A 27824-nucleotide genomic window follows, 5' to 3' on the forward strand; every position below is an offset into this window, starting at 1 on the left:
TCCTGACTCTTCTTCTCGGACAATCTCCCCTCCTTCTACCTCTCTCCCCTTGTTAATATTCCTCCCAGCACTCTTCCCCCCCCTCCTTACCTTACCAGTCGCCATGTAGCTGCGGTGTCATGAAGCTGCTCTGAGCCTGGAGCAGCTTCCCTATTGCCAAGCCAGGTTTGGCTCCAGAACTCAGGGACCAGCCATAGCGGTGACGGAGTCTGGGACCTGCTCCAGTCTGGAAAATCTCCCAGTTGCTGGCACTGCCATGGCCAAGCCGAGAGAGCTTATTGGACGCTGGCACCACTACAGCTGAGACCAGAGAGCCTCCTGGCATCCACCACTGCAGCTGCACCTGGAGAGGTTCCCAACATCCTCCACTGCTGCAGTCAGGCACAGAGGGGTTCTCAGCATCCTCCGGCACCACAGTCAGTCCTCTGCTGCTGAGGATGGGCCTGGAGCCTCTCCCAACATCAACCACTGTCACAGCTGGGCCCAGAGCAGCTCCCTGTGGTGGCTACTACCAGCTTTATTGATAAGTGTGCTGTCTGCGCGTACACAGACAACTCTGTTTTGGGGGGGGGGATTTAAACCCCCGTATGTATTTTTTGTGATTTCAGATTTTTCTGCAAACTTGGGGGGGTCCCCAAATTTGAAAGAAAATCTGCTTAGTGTCAGTGTGGGTCTAATCTGCAGATTTAGATATCCACAGATAAGGGCCACGTAGATATATCGATGGTACCCATGATGTAAACCTGCATACAGCTACCTGCTATATATTATTTTATTGTGAATAATACTACTTCCAAAATAATGATACAGTGCAGAGTAGAAAAACTGGAGTATCAACCAATACATTTCCTTTTGTTATTCTGTAAAAAATAGGCAGCCAAATAATAAAGAGTTCTTTGCTTGCAGTGGTACAACTGCAGTCCTAAGCACAGGAAGTGTGCGCAGAAATATAGCTGTGCTATGCCACCCAAAAAGCCCTAAAATTTAGCAAGCATTATTTTGCAATGGATGTGTCTTTATTTCCCCCCCTTTCAACTAAACTGGGTAAGAAACAACAGCAAGTAGAAGAGGCAGACAACCCAGACAAACCCAGCCATGGACTTATGGCCACTCTACATGAGTTCCATGTGAACAATAGAAGGAGGTGATAGATCTAATGGGTGGAAATTACAAGGGAGTCGCTACCGGCGAAATATCAGGAAAACTTCCTAAGTGTAAGAGTGGTTGAGCAGTGGAACAGACTGCCTCCAGAGGTGGTGGATGCTCCTTCGCTGGATGTTTTCAAGCGGAGGCTGGATGACCATCTTTCGGGTATGTTGTAGGGCTATCTTTTGGCTATGCTCCTGCAGAGCACAGGGGGTTGGACTAGATGACCTGCAAGGTCCCTTCCAACTCTTAACATTCTATGATTCTATGAAAAAGGGCAGGGTCTAGATATACCAAGTAGGCTCCTTTCAACCTCCCACCATACCTGAAATACTGTCATTATTGCTGCTGGGAAAGTGTCAAAGTTGGTTGGAGGGGTCCCTTGATCAAAATTGAACCTGTATAGGGGAAACAACAATTCAACACAAACATAAATGTTATACAGAGCTACTTTAACTTCATTTCTACCCTGCAGCTCCAAAGACCACCCACTTCTAGCTTCTCTGCTACAGGTACTGAAGATACTAGAAGGGAGGATGGTTGTCTGAGTGTGGCTGTGCATGTGTGCGTGGTGTGCGTGGTGTGCGTGTGTGCATGAAGAGATCACAGATTTCCAAGTCCAGCAGAAACACTGTTACTATCAGCAGAAATTCTATTTTATAGCCCCAAGGGTCCTAGATGAAACAGGAGAAGAATACTAGCTTCTTGGATATCTACGGGGCTTCTCTGGTTTAAAATTTTTCATCAGGGCCCTCTAGGAAACAGGCAAAATGCCTGGGTGCAGTGGTGGGGAAAATTCTACACTCCTTTACATAAGATTTGAACAAGGACCATCTGTTAACTTCAACCTTGGCATTTCCTCAAATATGAGATGAAAATTATTTCTACTTTAATACAAGTGTAAATATGACTACAGCAATGCCCCAGATAAGGTGTCAGACAAAGGATGTAACAAGGAAGTTTATAATCACCCCTTTCTGCCTGGCTCCCAAAGAGTTGCAAGTACTTACTGGCCCCCAAAGAGCTGCATTCCCAAAAGGGCAAAGACGACTATGAAGAGGAAGAGGAGGAAAAGGAGGCTGATGATGGACTTCATGGAGTTCAGCAGAGATACAACTAGGTTCCGTAGGGAAGCCCAGTACCTGCCAAGAGAATCCACATGTGAGATAGATAGGAGAGCCTCATCTTCAAGGGCAAAGCATCACAGAGAAAACATTCATTTCAGGGGATGCAAAATTAAAGCGAGTTACCATTCGTCAGGATGCAAGACAGTAGCTTAGCCAGCTTCATTTTACAAGCAATGTCTGTATATAATGCACAGCAGTTACCACAAACTAGTTTTACAAAGTAAAACAGGGTCACACTTACCTGTAACTGCTGTTCATTGAGTATTTTCTGTGCAGGCACAAATGGGGACTGTGCATGAGCAGGCCTGCCTATTGGTAGGTTTTTACAGCTAAGAGCCTCCAGGGGGTGCTGTGCACCAGACTCAAAACTTGTTCCTGCCCAGGGACTACGTGCTCCTGCATAGCAGCGCCCTTACACTCAGTACCTCTTACTCCACTGAAGAAAGCATGTAGAGGGGGATTCCGGTTTTTGGTGACTCAGTGGCGGCCACCTCCCCTGGGTGCTCCCAGGGATGGGAGCCATGAGCTGGCAGTTGGGAGGGGGGGCGACTGTACGCACCCCCCTGGAGCCCTTGCGAAGGGCTCCTAGTTATGGGGCACTAAAGGGTTGCCTCTCCCCCAGCATGCAGCCAGTGAATTAAGGCTCCCTTCTGCCCCACCACTTTGCTTCTGCATGGAATAGGAGCCGCTGACCGGGACAAGCGTGTGGAGATCTGGTGATATTAACTTTACCTGAGATGAAATGGCGAGAATGATGTTGAACTATGAGTTTGTTGAAGCATTGAATCGAAATCAATGGCGGAAAGCCCCCCCTTAGTAAGCCTCTCCAAAATAAACAGAGTTTGAAGCATTGTAAGGGGGGGCAGATCTTTAAGCGTAAATGGACTATAATGAAGAGCTGTCGAGGGATTTCTGGACGATACTGCGGACTTTAGAAACCTTTGGCAATTTTACAAAAGAATAAACATCCTTAAAGATGGCACTGAAGAAAGCAGAATGAAATTTAAGCCTTCTTCAGGAAGTGGGAACTCAGCTGACCAGGCCATGTGACCTGACTCTATTATAGACGCTTCCAATAGAAAATGGGTGCCCCCTGCTGGCTAACAACAATATTCAATTAGGACTATGTTGCATAGCAGTTCTAACTGAAAGACATCTGCAAAAGGATAGAGACAACAACTGAGAATCAGCTTCTATAACTCCAAATGGATAAAGGGGAGCATCTAAAATGGACTGTATGTCGTTAAGGGACCGGTTTGCAGATTAAAAGTGATACTTAAAGGGATGTGATCTATGGACATATCCTGAAAATATAAAAATGATAATCTGCCCGGTGAAAGAGTGGTTAGATTCTCCAGAAAACGTATGGATTAAAGCGATAAAAAGGAAGAACGAACTCTATCCTAAAGACTGGCCAATGTCTGCTGCAACAATTTGGATCAACAAGGGAAGAAGATAATGAGGAAGAAGACTGTAAAAGAGGAAGAGAAGATGAGACAACAAGTACACTTACTGATGAGGACTGGACTCTTAGATGGGGGGTTGTCCACCCCAAAAATAAATTTGATTGTCACTTGGGGAACAAAAAGTTAAAAAAAGAGATGCTAATGTTTTCTGAAGCCTGCCTTAGCGGTTTCCCCCCCCCTATGATCTTGTATAAGAACAGAAGAGATGCCAATGTTGGATCAGACCAAAGGCCCATCCAGTCCAACACTCTGTCACACAGTGGCCAAAAATACACAGTGGCCATCAGGAGGTCCACCAGTGGGGCCAGGACATTACAAGCCCTTCCATCATTGACCCCCCCAAGCACATATAGGTCTTCATATAGTCAGATTTGTTGGAATTGATAATATAAGCGACAAATTATTATTGATCACTCTCAACACCAAAAAAAGAAAGAAAAAAATGTAATGGTTAAAAAAAATGTTGTTGTATTTTAAGTAATGTATGATCTTCATCTCTTGGGTTTTAGTGTTTTTCTTTACTTTCTCCTGTAGTTTATAGACTTCCCTCCCTTGTTTCTTTGTAGTTTATAGAAAATGCAATAAAAAATCCCCTACGGGGGGCTAAAAAATAATAATAATAAAGCATGTAGAGGGACAGGAGGTAGGATGTGTGTGCCTGCACAGAAGATACTTGATGAACAACAGTTACAGGTAAGTGCAACCCTGTTTTCATTATTGATCTTCTGTGCAGTCCCAGATTCTAGCAAGCTAAACACCAGGTGGTGGGGCATGCTTACCTAAGTAAACATGGACTGAAGGACCGCCTTCCCCACTTGAGCTTCTCATCCAACCTGCAGGTCTAGAGTGTAGTGGTGAACAAACATGTCCTCAGACGACCAAGTGGCTGCTCAACAGATCTCCACAAGTGGGACTCCACTCCAGAACGCGGCAGAAGAGGCCATGGCCCTAATACAATAAGCATGTATCTTTAAAGGACAAGGTACCTTGGCCAACTCATAACACTGCCTAATGGTGGACACGATCCACCTGGAAAGTGTCTGAGCAGACACTCTCTTACCCTTGTTCAGTCCTGAGAAATATATAAATAAAGCTGTATCCCTATGGAACTCAAATGTATGTTTAAGATAGAACAAAAGTGCTCTCCTGACATTTAAGGAATGGAGTCGTCTCTCCATCTCTGAACTTGGTGCAGGGAAAAATATAGGTAAAATAATCACCTGGGAACACAACTCTGGGCAAGAAATTGAGACGGGTGAAGGTTGACCCTTTCTGGAAAGAACTTCAAGAATGGTTGCTCTATTTACAGAAGTGACTGGAATAAGAAAACTATCTTTCATAGAAAGTAGGGCCAGTGGGCATGTAGCCATAGGTTCAAATGGTTTACCCATCGGGCACATCAATACCAATGACAGGGACCACTGGCCATGAGCTAGTTCCAAAAGGCTTTGAAACCAAATTTGGTGGGGTCAAAACGGGGTCACTAAAATCATTCTCAAACCCTCCTGTCTGGCTTTCCCCAGAACTCTGATCAGCAGAGGGAACGGTGGGAATGCATAGAACAGCTCCTCTACTAAAAACTTATGGAATTCATCCCCCAGGGACCCCACATCCCTGCCAGCATGGGAACAAAACCACACAGCCTTCATGTTGTCCCATGTAGCAAACAGATCTATGTCTGGAGTGGCCCACTGGACAAAAGTGGGTTCTAGGAATACTGGTTTCAGGGACCATTTGTGTGACAGATTTCCTGCTCTGCTCAAACTGTCAGGTTCTACATTCAATTTTCCTGGAATGTGAATTGTCTGGATGAATGCATTGAGACTGAGTACGAACTGCCAGATCAAAATGGCCTCTTGGCAGAGGTCTCTGGTCCCAATGCCACCCTGCTTGTTTATGTAAAACATAGTGACTGTTTTGTCCATTTGAAGTAAAATGAATCAGTTTCTAAGAATATCTGGTAAGCTGATAAAGGAATTAAAGACTGCTTGCAACTCTAGTAAATTAATACGACACATTCTTTCTTTTCATGACCAGGTACCCTGTATGGATTAACCTTCACAGTACGTCCCCCCAACCCAGGTGCAAGGTGTCTGTGGTAAGTGTAACCTCATAGTGAGGCATGGCAAATGATTTACCTGGGGATAAATTGTCAAGAGACTTCCACCATGCCAATGCTTGGATAACTTGTCTCAGAATAGAGAATCTCTGCCACAATAGGTTTACCTCTGCCCTATAGTTTGCTAAAACCAGACATGTAATGGCCTTATATATAGTCTGGCCAGAGGCAAAACCACTGTGGTCAAGGCCATCAGGCTCAACAAGTGGAGGATATTTTCGATTGACTGAAAACGGTTTGCCATAAACTGTCCTAACAAGGACAATATAGATTGTATTCTGTCTGGGGGCAAAAACTCCCCCCCCCTGCACAGAATCAAGTACTGCCCCTATAAAAACAGGGGCTTCCCTCATTATCTTGTGGATCACTCTGGTGAGTAGGGGAATAGGTGGGAAGAGAACAGGTGTTGGTGGGACCAGGGGTCTGTTCCTGTTCTGGAACAGAACAGGTAGCACTTTTTGTTCTGTCGAGTTGCAAAAACATCCACCTCCGGGTGTCCCCATTTGTCGAATACCAGCTGAAGATACTTCCAATTGAGTTCCCACTCGTGTAACGATGCTCCCCGCGCTTAGGAAGACTGTGGTCACATTCAGGGAACAGGGAAGGTGAGCCGCCACCAGAAAAATGCTCCGAGATTGGCATTTATCCCAAATCTCCAGAGCCAATCTGCACTCTTGATACTGTGCCACCCTGGTGGTTGATATAGCACAATGCTGTGGTGTTGTCCATTAGGATCACTACCGTCTGGTGAGTCACCATGTGCTGGAACGACCAAAAAGTATACTTGACAGCTAGAAGTTCCAGGAAGTTGATGTGTTTGTGAGAAACATGAGTTTCCCAACTGGATCCCACACATATTGCATTGAGATGTGCGCTCCAGCCCCAAAGAGATGTATCCGTAGTTAACGTCATGGATGGGGTGGGAGGGTGGAACGGCACCCCTGCTAGTAGGTTCCATGGGTTCTCCCACCATTCCGGGGAAGCCATAACCTGGACAGGAATGACAAACTGCTGGGACTGGGACTGATCCTGGGGATGAAACCTTTTTAGGAACCATAGCTGGAGTGGTCTCATGTGAAGCCTGGCGAACACTATTACCACCGTAGTGGCGGCCATCAGGCCCAAAAGACATTGCAGTTGCCTCACTGAGGCGTCTCCCTGAGAGCGTACAAGTCTTATAAGAGTGATGATGTCGTCCGCCCTCTTGGGAGGGAGGAAGGCCTTGCAGATCATGGAGTCCAGAATCGCTCCTATGAACTGGACCCTCGAGGAGGGGAGGAGCATTGACGTCTTGTGGTTCACATACAGACCCAGTTCCCTCAGTAACTCTAGGGTCGAGTCTATATGTTGGAGGAGGGTGGCGTTGGAATTTGCTACCAGGAGCCAGTTGTTGATGTACGGGAAGACTCGTATCCCCCATAGATGAAGATGAGTGGCTATGACCACCATCATTTTTGTAAACACCCAGGTGGCCGGAGACAGCCCGAAAGGAAGAGCCTTGTATTGATAATGGTGTTCCCTCACTGCGAAATGCAAAAACTTTCTGTGGGCATGATGAATTGTGACATGAAAGTAAGTGTCCTGTAAATCCAGGGTCACCATCCCCGCCCCTTGTTTGAGGAGGGGAAAGATTTGTATATTATGAAACCATTGAGGTTCCTAAGGTCCATAATAGGATGGAGGCCTCCGTCCCTCTTGGGGACCATGAAATTACGGGAATAGAAGCCATGGTATTAGTGGGAGGGGTGGACCGGTTCTATGGCTTCTTTGCACAGGAGGCTCTGCACTTCTTCCAGGAGCATGGCCGACTGGGGGGTGGCAAAAAAGCTCAAAAATGCAGGAGCTTGGATGAAATTTATGAGAGCCATCTGCTATGACAAAGAGAACCCACCTTTCTGATGTTATTTGTTGCCAAACGGGTAGGTGGGAGCTGGGATGGGTGGGAGGCCATAAGATGGGCAGAAGGCCAAAGTCAAAGACTCTGTTTGGGAGCCTTGGGGGCCTTAGGAATGGATTGGGTGGCTGATGCAAATCTAGGTTTGCTCCCATATGGGCGAGAAGGGGGAAGAGGATATCTCTGCTGCCACTGCATCTCAGGGGATGACTTGAGTGAGGACTTGCGCAACCAGGACTTGTTCCAGGACCTAGATCAGTTCTGGCTGGAACCCGTGGAAATTCCCAAGTTACAGGACATCTTAATACTCTTATCCAGGTCCTGTAGGACAGTGCCCATAGTGAAACTGAATAAGCCTTCTCCTTCAAAGGAGAGATCTTCCACAAAAGCTTTGCTATCTTGCTGCAGCGAAGTGGAATGCAGCCAGGAATGGCGTCTAAGGGCAACAGCCCAGGTGAGTGTTTTGGCCGCAATGTCTAAGGTATGCTTGGCAGAATTAAGCTGGTGTTTGGTCAGAAGCATGCCTTCCTTCTGAATTCGCCTGGCTTGGCGGTTTTGGTCCTCCAGGATGGATGTGATGTATTCTGACAACTGTTCCCAAAGGATATCTGCCCATTTGTTGTTGTTCAGTCGCACAGTCGAGTCCGACTCTTCGCGGTGATGTAATTTGAAGTTTTAATGCCCAATGCCCCAGCAGAGTAGAACCTCCTCCTGAAGAAGTCTAATTTCTTTCCCTCTTTATCAGGAGGTGAGGAATGAGTACATCGGCCCTTGGAGGAGGAGTTCACCACTACTGAGTTTGGTTTAGGGTGGGTGAACAAGATTTCAGCACCAGCCTCTTGGACCTTATACATATGGTCAATTCTGCGGCTGGAGATAGGGGTGGATGCTGGATGTGGCCACGGAGCCTTAGCTGCTTGTAGCAGCACTGAAGTCATGGGGAGGGTGACTGTTGTTGAGGTATCCATTTGCACAATGTCGAAAACTGAATTGGTGACTGCTGGAGGCAGTTGCACCATCGACAAAGTCAGGATATTCGCCATGCGTTTCATAAACTCCCCCTAAGACTCCAGGTCCTCTGAGGGAGATATTGGAAGGTCCTCCAACATTTTTTGTGGTGGGGAGGGGCCGGGTGGTTGCTCTTGGTTCTTGGCTCTCTTCCCCCGATTGGGGGGAACCATTGATGGGGTGGTTCCCAATCTGGCTGGTGTGAACCAAACAGCTGAAAGGCTATCTCCCGCCTTGGTTTTCTCCCGCTGGAATTTCTGCTGCGCGCGAACTGTATTCATTGGCTTAACCCTTTTTTTGAACTGTCTATATCTGGACATGCTTGGCTTTGAGTTTCATTCCTGACAATGACCATGAAAGAGTATCAATAATGACTTGTATTAAAGCAATCTATTCTTATGAATCGTTGTGGACTGCAACTGCTCTATTGAACTTGACAGATTGTCAGGAATCTTGCATACCCCTCGACCCGTATCTCTCAGGCTGAGATGAGTGGAGATGAGGAGCCTGTCACTCCGGTGACTACTCACCAGAGGTGGAGGCTCACTGGGGGAGCCCGGCGTAGCAGCCGTTTCGAATGGTAGCGGGACGCGCTGGAACCAGTAGGTGAAGAAGAGGCTGAGCCCAACCGGAGCTGGAAGGAGTTTGTGGAAGACTGGTTGGAGCTTCTGGAGTGGGACCAAGACATCGTTGTCCGACTGTTGGAGGACAGGATGCGGCTGGTGCCCCAAATAGTGGCGGACACAGGGCACCAAGAGCCACCCCAATGGATAGTGGTGTAAGCTCCACCCCAACCGCCTGGTCAGCAACTTGGGATCCAGGGTCAGCCGTTGCCAGTTCCCCAGGCCCCCCCTGGTCCGGATGATGGGGGGCAGGAGCTGTATCACCTGAAGGAACCATTGGATGTGACATTTGATGGAGACCCGGAAGCCCTCCCGTTGTTCGTGGTAAGGACTTTGAAATTCGTGGCAAACTGGGGCCACTTGTTCCTGAACGAGGTGGGCCGGGTGGACTATAATACATCCCAGTTACGCGGTGGAGCTGCGGCATGGTATGTCAGCGGAACTGAGGAGCATGGACGATTTTATGCGGGCCTTGTGGGCACAATTTGAGGATCGCAATGCGAGTGCCAAAGCCCGGGCGTTCTTACGCACGTTCCGACAGGGGAAGAAGACTGTCCGGGAGTACTCGACCAAGTTCAGACTGCAGGCTGCCAAAATCCAGGGATGGTCTGATAAAGCCCTGGCCAAGCAGTACCACACTGGTTTGGACCCAGAAATTCGAGAGACGTTTCTCCAGACAGTTGATCCTGTGACGTTGATGGCTTGGATGCGAGAAGCCGAGGACGCGGAGTGTCGACTGAACATCCTCTGGCTCGATTGTGCTATGACTGGGGAAAGACCTTTCCCACCCCAGCATCTCAGAGCCACAGCTCTAACAGTAAAGACGGACGCCAGGAAGCGATGGGGCCCCACCTTGGCGGAAAAGGGGCCTACCAATGCAAATTTTCAACGAGCCCTGTGAGCTGCCATTGAGGAGAGAGACGCGGATCCCAGTGGAGAGAACATTGCCGAGCTGGCGGGAAATGGCCAGGTCCTGCTGTAAGTGGCACAGAGCAGCAGGACCCACATCCAGAGGCGCCTAACCTGGTGAGTCATTACGCCCTTGGGGTTTTTTTTACTGTGACAATCATGAACACAGACATGGGGACCCGCATTAGGGTCCGGGCCCTTATAGACTCGGGGTGTGGTCGGGACTTGATCAACCCTTCTCTAGTCATGGGGTTGGTGGTGCGGCTAGCTGAGCCACTGATTTTTACCCAGATGGATGGGTCTAGTATGAAGGAGCCCTGTAAGTTCAAGACTGTGCCGTTGTGCATGGGGGTGGGAGACCATTGGGAGGAACGGGCATTTGTGATCACTTCAACAGCCTGAATCCCATTGGTACTGGGAAGCCCCTGGCTCCACGGACATGACCCATATATCCTCTGGGATGAAGGGAGAGTTCAATTTATTTCCACGAAGTGCCAAACTCATAAATGGGACCAGAATTGGGGTAAGCCACCAGATAGCCAGGTGGTCCGAGCTTGCCTGGCCCAAGCGGAGTTGGAGGCCATCCCCCCAGAGTACTGGGACTTGGCACGGGTGTTTGAGGAGGAGGAAGCTGATGAGCTACCCCCCCACCAGCATTCGGATTGTAGCACTGAACTGCTGCCGGGGCATAAACTACCTAAAGGGAAATTGTATTCCATGAGCCCTAGTGAGAAGGAAGAACTGTGCAAGTTCATTGACAAGAACTTGGCGAGAGGGTTCATCTGCCCAGCATCCTTGCCATTTGCGGCTCCAGTGTCGTTTCAGAAGAAAAAGGATGGGGGATTGCGGCTCTGCACGGATTATCGGGGTTTGCTGTTTCTTCAACTAATGCCTACCCGATACCATTAATAAAGGATCTCTTAGCCGAGGCAGCTAAGGGAAAAATCTTTTCGAAATTGGATCTCAGAGATGCGTACTTCCGGGTGCGCATTAAAGAGGGGGACGAATACAAGACGGCATTCAATACCCCCCTGGGACAGTTCGAGTATAAAGTCATGCCGTTCGGGCTCCAAGGGGTGCCCAGAGTTTTTATGAACTTGATTAATGAGGTCTTACATAAACATTTGTTTAAAGGGGCTCTGGTTTATCTAGATGATACCTTGCTGTACTCCCCAGACAAGCCCTCCTATGTGAAACTGGTGCGGGAGGTGTTACAGATGTCGCACAAGCAGAAACTCTTTGCAAAGTTATCCAAATGTGAGTTTTACCAGACACAGATCAATTTTTTGGGGTACCGCATTTCACAGAAGGGGCTGGAAATGGACCCGGAGAAAGTGAAAGACGTTTTGGGGTGGGAAGTTTCCCGCACCTGCAGGCAACTCCAGTCCTTCCTTGGTTTTTCAAACCTTTACCGAAATTTTCTCCCCAACTTTGCCCAAGTGAGTTTACCACTCACGAATTTGTTAAAGACCAAGGGGAAAGGGCCTAACGCTACGAAACCGGGGGCTAAACTGATGTGGACAGCTGAATATCAGGAGGCATCCAACCGGCTCAAGGCTCTTTTCACTTCCGAGCCTGTGCTGGCCCATCCCAATGAAAATAAGAAATTTGTGGTCCAGGTGGACGTGTCAGATGTTGCTATGGGGGGCATCCTCCAAGAGGGGGAGGATGGACACCTCCACCCCCTTGCCTATGTGTCCCACAAGTTTAATGACACTGAGCGTAACTGGTCTGTGTGGGACAAGGAAGCTGGCGCCATCCGGTTAGCCTTGTCTACGTGGTGCCGTTGGTTGGAGGGGGTGAGGGTCCCGTACGAAGTGTGGATGGACCATAAAAACTTAGAGGTACTCCGTATGCCCAGAAACCTGAATGCTAAACAACTGCGGTGGGCTGATTTTTTCTCTACGTTCCAATTCACCCTCCACCATTTCCCGGGGAAATCAAATTCCTTGGCTGATGCATTGTCCTGCCTCCTGCAACATGACAGCCAGAGGGAGGAGGTACTGGACTCAATGTTCATGCCCTCCCAGCTGGGAGGAGCAGTCACTACGCGCAGTCAAAGCTGTGCCTCCCCCCCTTCTGATGATGTCTCCCCTTGGGTGAGCAAATTTGCTTCCACCTTCAATGACTGACCGACAAGAACTTGAAAAGGAGGAGGTGGTGGAACAACACAAGGATGGCTGTTGGTATCACGGCCATAAACTATTCATTCCAAAGGTACTACAGGGGGAAATCATGGCCACGGTGCATGGGAATAAGATAGCTGGCCATTTGGGTTTTGTGAAATCTTTGCATTTACTCCAACACCAGTTTTGGTGGCCGGGTATGAGAAAGGACTTGTCACTTTTTGTGCAATCATGCCAAACATGTATCATGTGCAAACCTCAGCCTGGTAAACCACTTGGACTCTTACAGCCTGAGCCCACTCCTGGACGACCGTGGGAAGTTATCTCGATGGATTTTATAACTGAGTTACCCCCTAGTCGAAACATGTCAGTAATTTGGGTTGTGGACTTGTTTTCCAAACAGGCACATTTTATCCCATTTGGGGGGTTGCCCACAGCTAAGAACTTGGCCAAAGCGTTCATCCAGCACATTTTCAGACTCCACACTTTGCCGAGCAAGATTGTCTCTGACTGCAGTTCGCAGTTGGTTTCTAAGTTCTGGGAGGAATCGATGCGGTTGATGGGAATTGAGAGGGGCCTCAGTAGTGCGTATCATCCAGAGACTGACGGCCAATCCGAACGAGTTAACCAAACCTTGGAACAGTACCTCCGTTGTTTCACTAACTTTCAACAGAACGATTGGGTCGATCTACTTCCATTGGTGGAATTTTGTCATAACAACGCCTGTCATTCCTCCACGGGGTCTCACCTTTCATGGCAGTGTATAGCTACAAGAGTCCCTCTTTACCATTTCTGGCTAAGCCTCCTGATACTCCGAAGACGGGCTCGGCTGGTGACTGGTGCAAAACCCTACAGGAATCTTGGCTGGTCTTGTGCAAGACTTTGGATGCGGCCAAAGAGGCGTATAAGAGGCAGGCTGATAAGAAAAGGGTGGTGGGTTGGGATATTCAGCCTGGAGACTCGGTGTATGTGTCAACCAAAAACATGCAATATTTGCAGCCTAGCAGGAAACTGGGCTGGAAGTATATTGGACCATTTAAGGTTTTGCGTAGAATTAATGACGTGTCTGTGGAATTGGAATTACCAAAAATATTGAGACAGATACACTCTGTTTTCCATCTCAGCTTATTAAAAAAGGACCCTGGTCCTAATGTTTGGCACCCTGACGTTATGACACCTCCTCCCCTTCTGGTGGACGGTGAACCGCACTTTAAAGTGTCACACATTTTGGACTCGAAGTTGAAATGCAATAAACTCTTTTACCTTGTGGAGTGGAAAGACTTTGGTCCCCAGCACCGGGAATGGGTGGAAGTAGGGGATATTCGGGCCCCTGACCTTATTCGTGCATTCTATGAGGAGTTCCCGGGGAAACTGGGAGAATCTCCTGGGTAGTCTGGGAGAATCTTTGGGGGGCAGGATGTCAGTAAACTGCCATTTGTATTCTGTGTATGATCTGTGTAACCTGCCTGCTGTATGATGGGGGGGAATTAGCTCTGTTGCTCTGTTCTCATTCTCCCTGTGCACTTTATCTCTTGTTTTGACCTTGGAATGCTTTTGCTGCCTTTGTAGTAAGTAAGACTGTGAGAACCATTGATGGGGCAGTTCCCAATCTGGCTGGTGTGAACCAAATGGCTGAAAGGCTATCTCCCGCCTTGGTTTTCTCCCGCTGGAATTTCTGCTGCACGCGAACTGTATTCATTGGCTTAACCCTTTTTTTGAACTGTCTATATCTGGACATGCTTGGCTTTGAGTTTCATTCCTGACAATGACCATGAAAGAGTATCAATAGTGACTTGTATTTAAGCAACCTATTCTTAAGAATCGTTGTGGACTGCAACTACTCTATTGAACCTGACACCGTGTTCTTCCTCGTTTGCTTAGAGAATTTAGAGCAGTGAGCACAGGAGTCCATGCGGTGGGCTTCCCTGAGGCACAGAAGGCAAAGAGAATGTCCATCCGGTGGGGGGGAAATCTTACTGCCACACTTCAAACACCGCTTGAAGAAACCCCCCTGTTTGGCCATAGGCCGGGGGTAAGGAGGGTCTGCCAAAGCAGAGTACTCACTGGAATTCAGTCCAAAATAAAGATTTTTCTTGTTCTTTGCAGGAATCCAGAATTTGGAGAAGGCCAAGTAGGCCAGGAAAGAAACTACTGACTGGAGCAGAGAAGATCCGAACAGCGCAGCAGTCAGAAGAAAACTGGCGGGATTGTCATGCCCCTCCCATAGTCATGCACACTGGAGCCCTGCATGTGACTGGGGAGTGGGCACAAAAATCTCTTTCACTTTTGAGTGTACCGATCAGGGTTGGCGCAGGTGCACTATATCCAAGAGGTGTGATGCACAGAGACCACAAAGAAGATACTTTTTGTGATGGAACCAACCTGGACTTTTTCCAGTTCATCAGTAGGCCTAATTTCCAGCAAAGTTCTAGAACCAAGGAGCGGTGCTTTGACAACTGTTCGCTGGTGTCCGCAACTACTAACCAATCACCAAGATAGGGGAAAATGTTGCATCCTGCAAACCTAAATGGGCCACAACTGGGGCCATACATTTAGAAAAAACCCTTGGTGCAGTGGCCAGACCAAAGGGTAGTACCATGTATTGAAACACACGTCCTTTGCATGAAAAATGGAGAAACTTGTAATGCTTGTGATGAATCGAAATATGAAAATAAGCATCCTTCAGATCAATCACAGCAACCCAAGAATTGGACTTTAATAACTGTAACACTGACTAAACAGAGACCATACGGAACTTGGAGATCTGCATGAACACATTTAAATCTCTGCGGCCTAATATGGGTCTTAAACCCCCATCTTTTTTCTCCACTACATTCTGCAGAAAAACCCAACTGGTGACTGAATGGTGGTCACTTCTTCAATCACACCTTTATCAATGAGTGACCCCCCGGAGCCTGTACTAGGTCCTCAGATGTCCGATTAACTGCTCCCAGCTGGGGAGAACCAGGGGGCAAGGTTGTAAATTCTAACTTATAACTCATGGCAACTATGACCAGAACCCATTCATCTGAAGCAATGGCTCTCCAGGCCTCCTGTAATTGGGCCGATCTACCACCAAACTTAACTGACTCTAATCAGGACATAGGTGGCTGGACTGGCTCCCTTGGTGGGGCCAACTGGTTCCGTGAACGTGGTTTATTTGAACCTTACACCTTTGATATGTTTGTTGAAGAACATAAGGTTTGGCATGATACTGGGTCCCTGAAGCAGCAGCATATCTATACTCTCTCTGGTATGGATGCCAAGAATGACGTCCATATGGCCTCTGTTTATACTGGGGTGCACCCATTTCAGCCCCCCCTAGTGATTTCACTGTCTATTTTTCTTAATTAGACTCAGAGTCTCATCTGTCTTGGAGAAGAACAGAGTCGTCCCTTCAAAGGGTAAGTCTTCCTCCTTCTGTTTTGTTTCATAAGCTAAGTTGTGGATCTGAGCCTTGCATGTCTTCTGAGGGTGATCACGCTGGGCATGGCTCAGGCAGCTGCGGAGTGCCTGCTAGCATCGAATTGTTGTTTAGACAGTTTTATGGCTTCAGTCTGTAGAACTTTGGCCAATGGTCTCTTCTCCTCTGATATCAGCTCTACGTATGGCAGCATGCGTTCCCATAAGAACAACTGATAGCCAGCCATGATCTTCTCATAATTTGTGATTTTGTACCCTAGTACGGATGAAGAGCAGAATTTCCTTCCCACACCATTCAGCTTGCACCTTTCTCTATCGGTGGGGGAGGCATGGTACGTTTGCTGTCCCTTGGGTTGCATTTCTTTGGCTACAAGAGAGGATGAAGGAGGATGCGTGGTAAAGTAGTTAAAGGGCTCTTTTTCACACCATAAAGCTGCTCGACCCTTCTAGCAGTGGGCTGGACTGAAGAGTTATATCCTCCAGACCCTCCAGAATGTGGAAGGTGACCCAGGGAGTCTGAGTATAGTCGACTCATGATCTTGTCTCTAGGTTTGTGTTCAGTTATTTAGACCTCGAGCAACTGCACCATACATACATCCTCAAATCCCCCATCAGAGGTCAAAGAGGGCTCTCCTATCAACTTGTACGGGATTGGCTCCAATGTGGATCCATCAGAATCGACCTCCGGTTCCACCTCTCTTCTCTTGAACCCGGGAGATGAGAGCCTGCAAGATACCATGGCTGATGGTGGGTATGAGTATGGCCGGTGTAGATAGAAATAGCTGCTCAGATCCACAGGTCAGTTAAAGGTGTCGTCCCATTCCTCCAAGTACCTTGGTGACATCCTATGCAGGTTAGACAGCCACCTCATCGGTGGAGGATGCTGGGACCATGAAACCGTCTGCTTGGATTCAATGTCTAACAGAACCTGCCTTGCCAGCAAGTCTGTTTCAATATCCCTTTGGGAAACAGAGATCAGAAGCAACCTCGGATTCAGGGGTGTTCCCTGCCTGTCCTGTAATTTTGGATTCGGCTCCGGTGTCTGAACCAGGGATCAACACTGGAGAGTGGGTTTCTGCTTCTCCTACCCTTTTGTCTTAGCCTTTTTAGCAGTCAGTTCAGATGATGCATGTTGTGCATGAGGCAAGCCCAAGCCCAAAAGGATCCTTTGAGATCTGGAACCAGGGGCAGAGCTGATCGCGTTGAATCAGACGATACAGCCGTAGGCGGCTTTTCAGAAGCCTTCGACACCGGGGGGATCAGAGGCTCTAAGTGCCTTCTCCCCAAAGTGCTGTCTTCAACTTTGAAGCCCCATCACTGCAGGCTTGTGAAATGGTTTGCAGGTGGAGACATTATGCTCCACCTCTAAGCAGAACAGACACAAATTGTGCTCATTTGTCATCTTAGCACCGTGGTGAGTGCACTTTTTAAATAAAGCCTTCTGAGCCATTCCAAAGCTCCAAAGATATCCAAAGTATAATAGAAATCCCTCACCAACTCAGAAGCTAGGAGACTCACAATCGACCAACCCACTTCTTTGGCAGTGAAAGAGGAACTGAGGATAGGGGCGCTGCTGTGCAGGAGCACGTAGTCCCTGGGTGGGAACAGGTTTTGGCTCTGGTGCACAGAGCCCCCTGGAAACTCTTAGCTGCAAAAACCTACCAAATAAGTAGGCTTGCTCATGCACAGTCCCCATGTGGGACTGCACAGAAGATCAACAATGAACATGAAAATGACGAATACACAGTTCTAAGTAGTAGCCAACTTATATGCATAGATTGTTGAACTGCCATTAAAGCTGCTTTCACATGGCAATTTGGCTCTCAAAGCATCCACATACTGGTTTCTCTGCACTTTCCCTGCTGCAATCACCTGTGGCTGCCACGCCCCCTCACTGCACCACTAGAAAGCTATAGCCATATGTCAATTACCAGTTAAGGAAAATTGAGGGTGGGGGAATGGCAGCCAGCAGGGAATATGATGTCGCTGTGGATGGGACCAGGAAAAATGTGCACTTTCCCATCCACGTGGCATTTACCCCATTCTGACTATTCTCCAGAATAACCATAGCAAAGCAAGTTTAGGGGAGATCACAGCAAAGCAGAGGAAAAGACAGAAGATACATGAATGCCACTATGCCATGTGGAAGCTCTCAAAAAACCCCACTGCGCTTTCAGATCCAAGCCAGACCCAAACAACCACGTGCAAGTTATCTAAGAAAACTTACTTTGTGACTTTGAAAATGCGCAGTAACCTGAGAGCTCGTAAGACGCTGATCCCAAAGGAGGTGCCAGGCTTCACCACAGCCCAGATCACCTCAAAGATGCTCCCAATAATAACCTGCCCAAAAACAGAGCAGTGAGTTTATGCCAGGCATTTGAAGCTATATTGTTCTAAACTGCAACATGTCCTCTAAAATCCCAATCACCTGGCAACCCTAACGTCTACTCAGAAACATGCTGCTAATGTACACATTTCTCCATTCATCAAATTCATCAGTCTCTTCACAATTAAATTCTAAATCTCCAAGGCAAAAAGCTCAAAAAATAAACTAGGTACAAAATAGTCATGCCTTTGGTTATGATCGTGATTCCATGAGCCTTTTTTAAGATGTACAAATTGAAATCACATTCTTGATCATCTACTGTCTTGGCCTCCCAAGCTTCCCAATACGAGAACAGATCTAACATGTAACTACTTCATGATTGCTTGATGGCATCTCCAATGACAAAGATAACCAGAGCAGGAGATGGTTTTGATTAATCAAGGTTAAATAGTTAAAGTAGCAGCCAAATGGCTGGTTTGGCCCAACTGGAGTAAGCCCCCCCCCCACGTGTAAGGAACTGTCAGCATTATATTTGCTCAGCTCCATAAGGAAAGACAGGGCTGGCTGTCCAAGGGGAACACTTCATGCCGTAAGGGCACGGGATATTTCTACACAACATCTGGGGCACAGATGCTTATCAGAGCTTGCCTGCTGGTTGACTTACTCCATGGCTAGCCATCTAGAACATACAGAGGAGTATACATGGTCTACTAGAGTGGCACTGATAATATTGCGGGCAGTTACAGAAGCCCAGCCACGTTGGACAGACTTACAGCACAGTCGAAGCAGTTGAAGGATGAGTGAAAGTAAGGCCGCGTTCCAAGCCCATACATTTTTATAAACATTTCGGACATAAAGAGCCCTAAGAAAATGAATTCTGCATAGTCTGAAACAAAAAAACAGAGAGAGAAAAGGGGAGGGCAAGGGGACAGGCATTGGATCAGAGCCATGTTTTTCTACCTCACCAAGATATTCCTCCTTTGTTTTCCACCTCACAAAATCATCCCTCTCCTAACCCTCCAGGAATCCCTTTCTTAACCGTCCCCAACTGAAATAAATTAATGTGCATATCATTGTATTGTCTGTCTTTGAATGCTTGAGAAAGTACTCACATCTCAGAGCCATATAAGAGTCCCTTGGCAAAGGGACATTTATGCTGCTTTAAACAATAAAGGAGAGAATTTCCCCACACCACAGCAACCTTGGATTGCTTTTAAATGAACTAAGTAACAACAGCAACAGTAATCTGCCCCAGCTAGGGTTCCCAAGTACTTACTGCGATCTGGCGGGGAAAACATGCTCCCCAGCCAGACCATTCCTCCTTGTAACATGGCATGCCGTCGCCAAGAAGTGACACTGGGCGACGCTCTGGCAATGGGGCTGAAAACTCGATGGTACCATCGAGTTTCAAGCCCCATTGCCAGAGCGTTACCCAGCGTCATTTCCTGGCGACGGCATGGTGCGGTGCGTCTGTTGTCCCCGCACGAATGATCCTGCGAAGACGTCTGTGTCACCTGCCGAATCACAGTAAGTACTTGGGAAGCCTGGCCCCAGCAATAAATGGTGAATACAGGAAGAGATTACCCACCAAATTTATGATGCTTATTTGAACCCAATGTAGGAAAGGAAATATGATTAGAGGGAACAGAAACAGTGATCCAACAACAGCCCTGCTACCTGAGCCCAAACCAGAATACAAGAATCATGTATCTCCATGGCCTAGTTCTTAAGGCCAAACTGCCTACTACTTAGGAGATCCATGACTTGATCTCATGATGTTTTCTTCTTAAGGCTTACAAGCCAAGTGAAAATGAGGCCTGTTTCTACTCAGCAGCTTCTTTGGGCCTATATGCACTTCATTACTTCATCAGTTCAATAAAAAAATGTCATTAATTTCTTCAGAATAATTCTGGAAATCACTGTTTGGTGAGGGTGCTGAGAATTCATTGTTAGCAAGTGCTAGCTCACCACAAGAATTACAATTCCCAGGCTTCCATTTGGAGAGACTATTTATTGATTTGTTTGTTTGTTTAAAATATTTAATAAAACATTAGAACAATGACAACACAACCAGCTTAAGTCTGTGTATGGTTGCCAGCCTCTACCTGGTGGGGATCCCCTGCCCCAAGCTGACATTTCCCACCACCATTAAGAGTGGCAGCAGCATTTTTAAAATGGCTATCAGTTTCCCTCAGAAGTGACAGAACAAAGTTTGAGTCCAGTGGCACCTTTAAGACCAACAAGGTTTAATTCTGGGTATCACATAAGTGATGTTAGTCCTCTCTAGGAATTGCTGAGAACTCAAAGTTTTTTGCCACAGATTTTTGGTCAATTCATAGAGAAGTGTGATGTCATGCTGTCACTCAACATTCCCCATGCCCCCCCCCCCCCCAGTCTCCCATTGGATGCCAGGCTGGGCCTGGCAACTCTTAGTCTGTGATGCAGATATGCCTTATCTTTTCTCCCCTTTTAGAGTTAAGGGAAGGATACAATAATCTACATTTGGAACCCTGGCTGTTTTAACCACAATCCCTAAGGTTTTGTTTCCAAGTCAGAAACATGTTCCCCTGAACCCTAGCTGTGAGACTCTGTTAAGTAAACACTAGCCACTATTGTGAAAGGAGGTGAAAACTATACATGGAAAACAATGGGAAGATATGTCATTGTAAAGGGAAAGTGAAGGAAAAATGAAAATGCATAAACTTGAATTAGAGAAAAACAAATAATATATATTGTGACATTCAATGAGATAGCATAAAAAAGCATATAATCAAAAGACACCTTCTGAATAAAAAGGTCATTTGAGTATATAAAAGACTTCTTTCAAGTCAACATAAACAAGTAGTCTGTGGTTGGAAACTAATTCTGGTTATTTACAGATGCCAGTGTTAATCAGAGAGCTTTACTAGTCATATGAAACTCTTTTTAACGGACTAGGCTACAAAACACACAAAAAAGGGAGTTGCTGTGGTAAAGACTGAAAGAGTTGCCATGATTTGTACTCAGGGATGCTGGTTAAATGATTATAAGGGTCCCTCTCTCCAGCCCTTCAAGTCTACAATTCTTTTTAATAAAGGTACATGGGCTACGGCACTCACAGAGGAAGTCAGATAGCCAATCTGGCTGTTTGTAGTGTACTATAGCAACACACAAAGTGTTGAGAGCTACCAGACTGAGGACTGTCCAGTAAAAGGCCTGAGTTTTGACCATTCGGCGGATATAGAAACGCAACCTCCGCTCCTTTTTGTGAAAGAAAGTGGCGTTTTCCAGCTTGGCACTTCTGATACTGGCTCGAGCGAAGGGTGAACCTGCCAAGAAAAGAAAGATATTAGGAGTAGAAAGGCCTTTAGTGTTGAACATGCCAGACTTAGGGTTGCCAGCCCCCAGGTCCCAAAAAGACCAAGAAGCTGTATAAAGACACTATACATCAGACAGAAATAATATTACAGTGTATTTAACAAAAGCATCATATAAACAGTGCAAAAGGGGTCCAGGATTGATTGCAGTTGATGAGGTTCTCCAGAATAATGTTTCGTTTCGTGAGGACTTCCTCTGAATGGGACCACCACAACAATTGTGTCTTCTATTTTTTGTTCATCATCATTGTATACACTGACAGTAGTAACTCTAGCTTCTCAGAAGTCATATAATCAATTGTCATGTTTAAGCAAGGTATATTCAGAGCAGGCAAACTGAACAAGAGCACTCTAGTCTTAACAGGTGATATCACTTAAAATTCTTATAAGCCTCCAGGTCCCACCTAGAGCTCTCCCAGAATTACAACTGATTTCCAGATGACCAAGATCAGTTCCCCTGGAGAAAATGGCTGCTTTTGTGGACTCTGTGGCATTGCATCCTGCTGAGGTCCCTCCCCTCCTCGAACCCTGCCCTCCCAAGGCTCCACCCCCAAAATCTCCAGGTAATTCCCAACCTAGAGCTGCCAACCCTAGCCAGATTGGCTCAGCCCCATGGTCCATCCGATCTTGGACAATGCCAGGATCTACAGTCCCATATCTTGCACTAGGCAAAGGCATGGCAAATTTAATCTCAAGCAAGGTTTCATTTTGACTCTAAAAATGCAGGAAAAAATTTAAGCTCTACAGAGAGAAGGGGCCTCATTAGCATTCACAGGCTGTGGCATGATTAGCTATACCAGCTCTGAAGGGCATAGATACAGACCAAAAGAGTACCTATAAAGCATTAAAAGAGACCTCATTGTTTCACAGATTCCAAAGATACTACAAAGACTGGACACATGCTGACAGGGCATTTTGGGGTAGTTCACAGTCCTTGTCATTGCTGTCTTGGAAACAAGAATGGCAATGAGCACAGCAACAGCTTCCTGTTAGAAAGTTGAGCACTAGAAGCACAGGTCTCTATCAGACCTGCAGCACCAGCATGTGCACAAACCCAGGATTTTTCTGCTCCACAAAGAAACCCCTGCCCCCAAGGCCTATCTGACCTACCCACTGAGGAGATGTCAGCCAGTGGGTCTTCTTCTTCCTCTGTCAGCAGGTCTGTCTTGCTTTTCTTGATTGTGGCCCTCCGAAGAGCTCCAACAATAAGAACATGGCAAAAGAAAAAAAGACATTATCCTCCAGGTCCCCTGAGCAGCCCCCTACACTCAGCTAGACTAACAGGCATTTTCTGCAACCTAGAGTCAAACTAGACATGATGATCTCTAAGTCCAACACTCTATCTCCTGTAGACAACAGACCTCTCTGCTATCACTCTCTTTCTTCAACTGTCCCCTGAGAGAATGGGCCAGAATTTTCACACTATTATTCTATAAATAACATGTAGGGTGCAATCCTATGCACACTAACTGAGGAGTAAGTCCCATTGAATTCAGTGAGACTTACTTGTAAGTATACAGGTTTAGGATTACACTGTCAGGGTGTGGTCAGACAGCGTGATTATCGCACTGTTGACATGCATCAAATCTTACCTGGGTTAAAATATTCCACAGTGACTTGATCAGACAGCTCCCTGTGAGGCGCACTCACCCCCGTGGTCTACCATCCAGACTCTTGCTGGCACGCGAGGTTTTTTTTTTTTAAAAAAATCCTCACTTGTGCATGTGCACAAGTGTTTATTTGACCTGCCCAAATTGACTTCCATGTCCACGCGTGCGCTCAAGTGACGGGCCGAATCACAGCTTTTGTTTGACAGCCGCATGATCCTTACGCTAAAGTACTGTACTTTGCTGTACTTGTCAGGTAGCCCTGTCATGGTGTTGGAATGTGAGGGGGGATATTATCTCCCTCCTGTTCTCAGCGCTTCTCTGCCTAGCACTCCCCTATCTGCACATTGGCCTTGAAGATGCTTTTCTGTAATTCCCCAGGCCTGGGAACTGTAACTGCTTTGGGCACAAAATTGCTTGCTTGCTGGCAGAGCCTGCACGCGCGAGAAAACTTCATTTGCTTCGCAGGTGGGGGGGGGGGCTGTTTGAATATTCTATAAGTTAGTGGCCATCTTATTACAGGTCATTCTTAACACAGGCTGTATACATGTACTTTAGTTCTGCATTACCATAATAAACACTTATCTTCTGAAGAAGCCTGGGTGTGTGGATTACCTGCCTAAAGTTCCTGACAGTACTACAGATATCTCTCCACCAGAATTCCTCCAATCCCTTTCCCACTCCTTTTTGGGTTGCCAGGGAGGCTTCTGGGCATCCATTTGTCTGTCAGATGTGACTAGCTAAAGGCATTTGAGTGGTTATTGCTGATGTGGTAGATTGAAGGCATTTTTGTGCTTATGCACATATTGCTAACTGCTTTTTTTAAAAATGGTGCCATAAGCAAACCACGGCAAGGGGGTTCACTTTGCGCTGGAGTGATCAGACATCTGGAAATGCGCAGTGACAACAGTAGCCTCCACAAAATACAGACTTTCTCGGGTGTCGGGAAACTCAGTGCTGACACCAGAGGGCTGATGACTGGAGTGCAGGATGCCTACTCTGACGTCTGGATGCACTTTTTTAAACCAGCGGGGAGAAGTGGCGACACTGGATCAAGAAGCCCATCTGAACACACCCTTACACTTGTTGGCAAAGGCCACATCCCCCTCTATTTAAATGTAGCTATTATAGATCAGACCTACCTATCAATGGGACTGTGAGACTTCTACTATGGATATTACACCTATTCTCTCACATGACATACATGTGGAAGATTGTGGCTTACCATCGAAGGGGTGACGAGGTTCTCCTTCTATGTCATCTTCAGCCAGAATGACTTCTTCTAAGAGAAAGTTAACTGAAATTAAGCTGAGCTTTGGCATTAAGATAGGTAAGGCAAGCTGGCAAAATAATTATAGCTACGGATCAAAGGAATCAACATTTCAAACCAAGGACAGCAGGACAGCATGTCTTCCCTGACTGTTTAATAGCTAGTTATTTCTCCAGAGTTTTTAAAAGAGTAATAATATAATACTGTTACCTAATGATAATGCATTTTTTCATTTCATAAGTTACTCCTTGACCTGATTTTTAAAGTTGAAAAGCTACTAACAAAAAACAATTGTCTAAAATTATGAATTCTTTTATGTTGATGTTTATATTATGGTTGCTGCTTTGAAACACTGATGCATATAACCACTGAAGTTTTAGTTTCCTGAAATATTGTAGTCATTATATTTCTGCTTTTTCAAATGTATTGTTTGTTTTTTGTTTATCTTGTTAACTATTTCAGGTAAATTCTGGAAAGTGTGGAGTATGCATTTTAAAAATAAATATAAAAAAATAACAGCCAGGTGGCCAAAACTATCCTACTCAGAAACAATGAGTGATAAATAAAAGCCTGATACATGGAAGAATAGTTTTCTGTGGTGGCCTTGTGAGTACTGCAACATACACATTACAGGAATTCTGCCCAAACTCACTTACTACAACCACTAATGTTACTACTATTATAATATTATTATAACCCACAACTTGGCTACAGTGATCCATGCAATGGTCACTTCCAGACTAGACTACTGTAACTCACTCTATGCTGGCCTACCCTTGTATCTGATCCAGAAATTGCAATTGGTGCAGAATGTGGCAGCGCGTGTGTTGACAGTGACATCTTTGCGGTTGTACATTCTGCCTGTGCTTTGTGAACTGCACTGGCTGCTGACAGAATTTCGGGTCTTTTTCAAGGTGCTGGTACTTACCTTTAAGGCTTTAAGCAGCCAGGGACCAACATACTTACGGGACTGCCTCTGTCCATATGTGCCCCATTGAGCCTTGAGCTCATTAGATCAACACTTACTGGTGATCCCCAGCGCAAAAGATGTCCATCTGGCCTCGACCAGGGCCAGGGCCTTTTCAGCCCTGGCTCCAACCCGGAGAAATGAGCTCCCACTGGAGATCAGGGCCCTGCAGGACCTTTTACAGTTCTGCAGGGCCTGTAAAATGGAGCTCTTCTACCAGGCTTTTGGGTGAGACAGCAGACGTCAAATATCATCTGGCCCCTCCTGTTACCATCTTGTTACCATCTATACCATGGCCTTCAATTTTTGAGGACACAGAATAACTGCCTTGGTTTACCCAAGGTAGGGTACTTATAATTTGGAATCCCTTATGAGATCTAGCCATTTCTGTCTTTGTCTAACACCAGGGCACCATTGTAATAGTTGTGATGTACTTTGATCACCATCACTTACGGGTTAAGTTTATAGTTTTAATCTTGATTTTATTGTTTTATATTAATGTTGTCAGGGGTCGTTCCGTAGAAAAAGAGCTAGGGGAACTCATTAGCATAACTCATTAGCCTATGCCACACCCCCTGAATGCGCTCGCCCGCTTCGGGAGAGGGGATCAAAGTGTAATATAAGCCTCCTCCAAGACTTGATCACACCAATCTCGACTCTCTCTTGGGTCTTGATGCCTGCCAGTCATTCCCCCTGCCTGGGGGAAGCCGCGTTGGACCAAAATACAGTCCAAACTGCTGTAAGGAACACCCGTCCACCCTGAGCACTTACAGGGTGCGTCAAATCGCCATTTTACCCTGACCAGAAGCAAGGGGCAGGGCTTCGTCGTGTGCCCCACCCCCCGCACCTCACCCGGGGGAACGGCGATCCCCCGCGATCCCCCCGAATCGACCCCTGAATGTTGTAACCCATCCTGAGCCCACTTGCAGAAAGGGCGGGATAGAAATAGAAGCAAATAAATAATACATCAGTCATCCATATATAAATTGAGAAGGTGGCTTCACACATAAGTTGATCCAGGTGCAAGGCGAGTGGCAATGGAACTAACACAGGAACCAGTTTCCTTGTTTGTCCCTGGAAGTGGCAATTTCAGAGTCGAATTCTGTGCTATCCTAATGGAAGCAAAAGGTGGTCACATTTTGTACACTGACATTACTCTTTTTCTCAGTTGGGCTGCACTGTATATGCATAATCTGCGTTTTCCTGCATCTGCCATGCACAGCAATCAGGATTCAATGTAATTTGTGTGCGCATGCAATGCATCTTGTTGAAAAATGAATGAACTGAATGTCCAGTTCCAGTGTCCATCAAGTCTCCAACAGTGCAACCTTAAGCAAAGTTAAGTCCATGGAAGGTTATGGTTAAGGTTAAGAAGGTTAAGAAGGGTGCAACTCTGCTTTAGGACTGTGCTGATATGTCATGCAGTTTCTGTCCAATTTTGTCAATTTATTAAGCAAAAGCTGAAATCAGTACATTATCTAGGAGTCCATTAGTGATAAAAAGTGCACAAAATTGGGTGTTTGTTCATATAAAAAAATCCAAACATTTTTCAACTCAAATGTTTCTATAGCAAAATGTTTATATTGCATTTATTTTCTTTTTGTCCGTGTATACAAAAGAGTTTTTTCTGAATTAAATGCTTGGCTGAAAGAAGCAAAGCCAAATTATTTTTTTCATAATCAATTTCTAAACAAAATCATTATAATTCCATGGAGGAAAAAATAAACCTTTCTAATGCTACCTACAATTTTTCTCTAATTTTGAAAACATTTAATGAAACAAGTAAGATCATGGCGATTATTTATTCTAAAGGACAGGTATTGTTCTTCCTGGCTTAGGGCTATTCATCAGAAGCTGTCTATGCTTGGCTTTTCACCTGAGTCTTTACAGATAATGGCCCTAGACCAAGCAAGGGCCATAGTCAAGCACAGAATGCTAGACACTGAGAGACAGAATGATATTGCCAAGGTCTCAAGAATTTATGCTCCTCTCCAGAAGAGATATGTAGTTTCCCCAGCCCCCTATCTATCAAATCTGACAATTCCCTCCTATAGAAGGGCCTTTTCAACGCCCTGATGTAACACCTTCTCTTCTGCAGTTATGGAGGGTCATTACAAAAAAGTGCCTATGGCTGAGCATGTTTGTCCATGTCCAAAATGGAAACGATCAAACGTACTTTGCTTGAGTGTAGTCTCTACAAAGAAATATGAGCCAAATTTATTCAACCTATACTGGCAAAATTTATGGGCCTCCTAGACTCTGAATGAAGGAATATACTTTTGGCGGATTCTAACCCTCAAGTTATACTCGCTTGCTCCATATTTTTGGCTGCAGCCTCTCGAATCTGCAAAGATTATATAAAGAAGCGATATAAATGTCCCCTAGGTTTTGCATTCCCCCACCAAGAATATTATAACTTCCCTTCTTTTAAACACTTCTTTCTTACGTCTTTGTACA

General features: G+C 46.1%; 1 protein-coding gene across 1 annotated transcript in view; it reads right to left on the reverse strand.

Annotated features, from left to right (window-relative positions):
• CACNA1A (calcium channel, voltage-dependent, P/Q type, alpha 1A subunit) overlaps nucleotides 1–27824 on the reverse strand; it is a 345585-nt gene that overhangs the window by 145623 nt on the left and 172138 nt on the right. Inside the window, exons 9-15 of the mRNA XM_015418872.1 lie at nucleotides 24356–24412; nucleotides 22634–22720; nucleotides 21266–21475; nucleotides 18941–19053; nucleotides 18069–18181; nucleotides 2157–2288; nucleotides 1472–1544 (exon numbers count right to left, since the gene is read on the reverse strand). Of these exons, the coding sequence (XP_015274358.1) occupies nucleotides 1472–1544; nucleotides 2157–2288; nucleotides 18069–18181; nucleotides 18941–19053; nucleotides 21266–21475; nucleotides 22634–22720; nucleotides 24356–24412 (785 nt within the window). The remainder of the gene's footprint in view (nucleotides 1–1471; nucleotides 1545–2156; nucleotides 2289–18068; nucleotides 18182–18940; nucleotides 19054–21265; nucleotides 21476–22633; nucleotides 22721–24355; nucleotides 24413–27824) is intronic.

This window comes from Gekko japonicus, unplaced genomic scaffold, assembly GCF_001447785.1.
Source record: "Gekko japonicus isolate JY-2015 unplaced genomic scaffold, Gekko_japonicus_V1.1 scaffold1769, whole genome shotgun sequence".
Lineage (NCBI taxonomy): Eukaryota > Metazoa > Chordata > Lepidosauria > Squamata > Gekkonidae > Gekko > Gekko japonicus.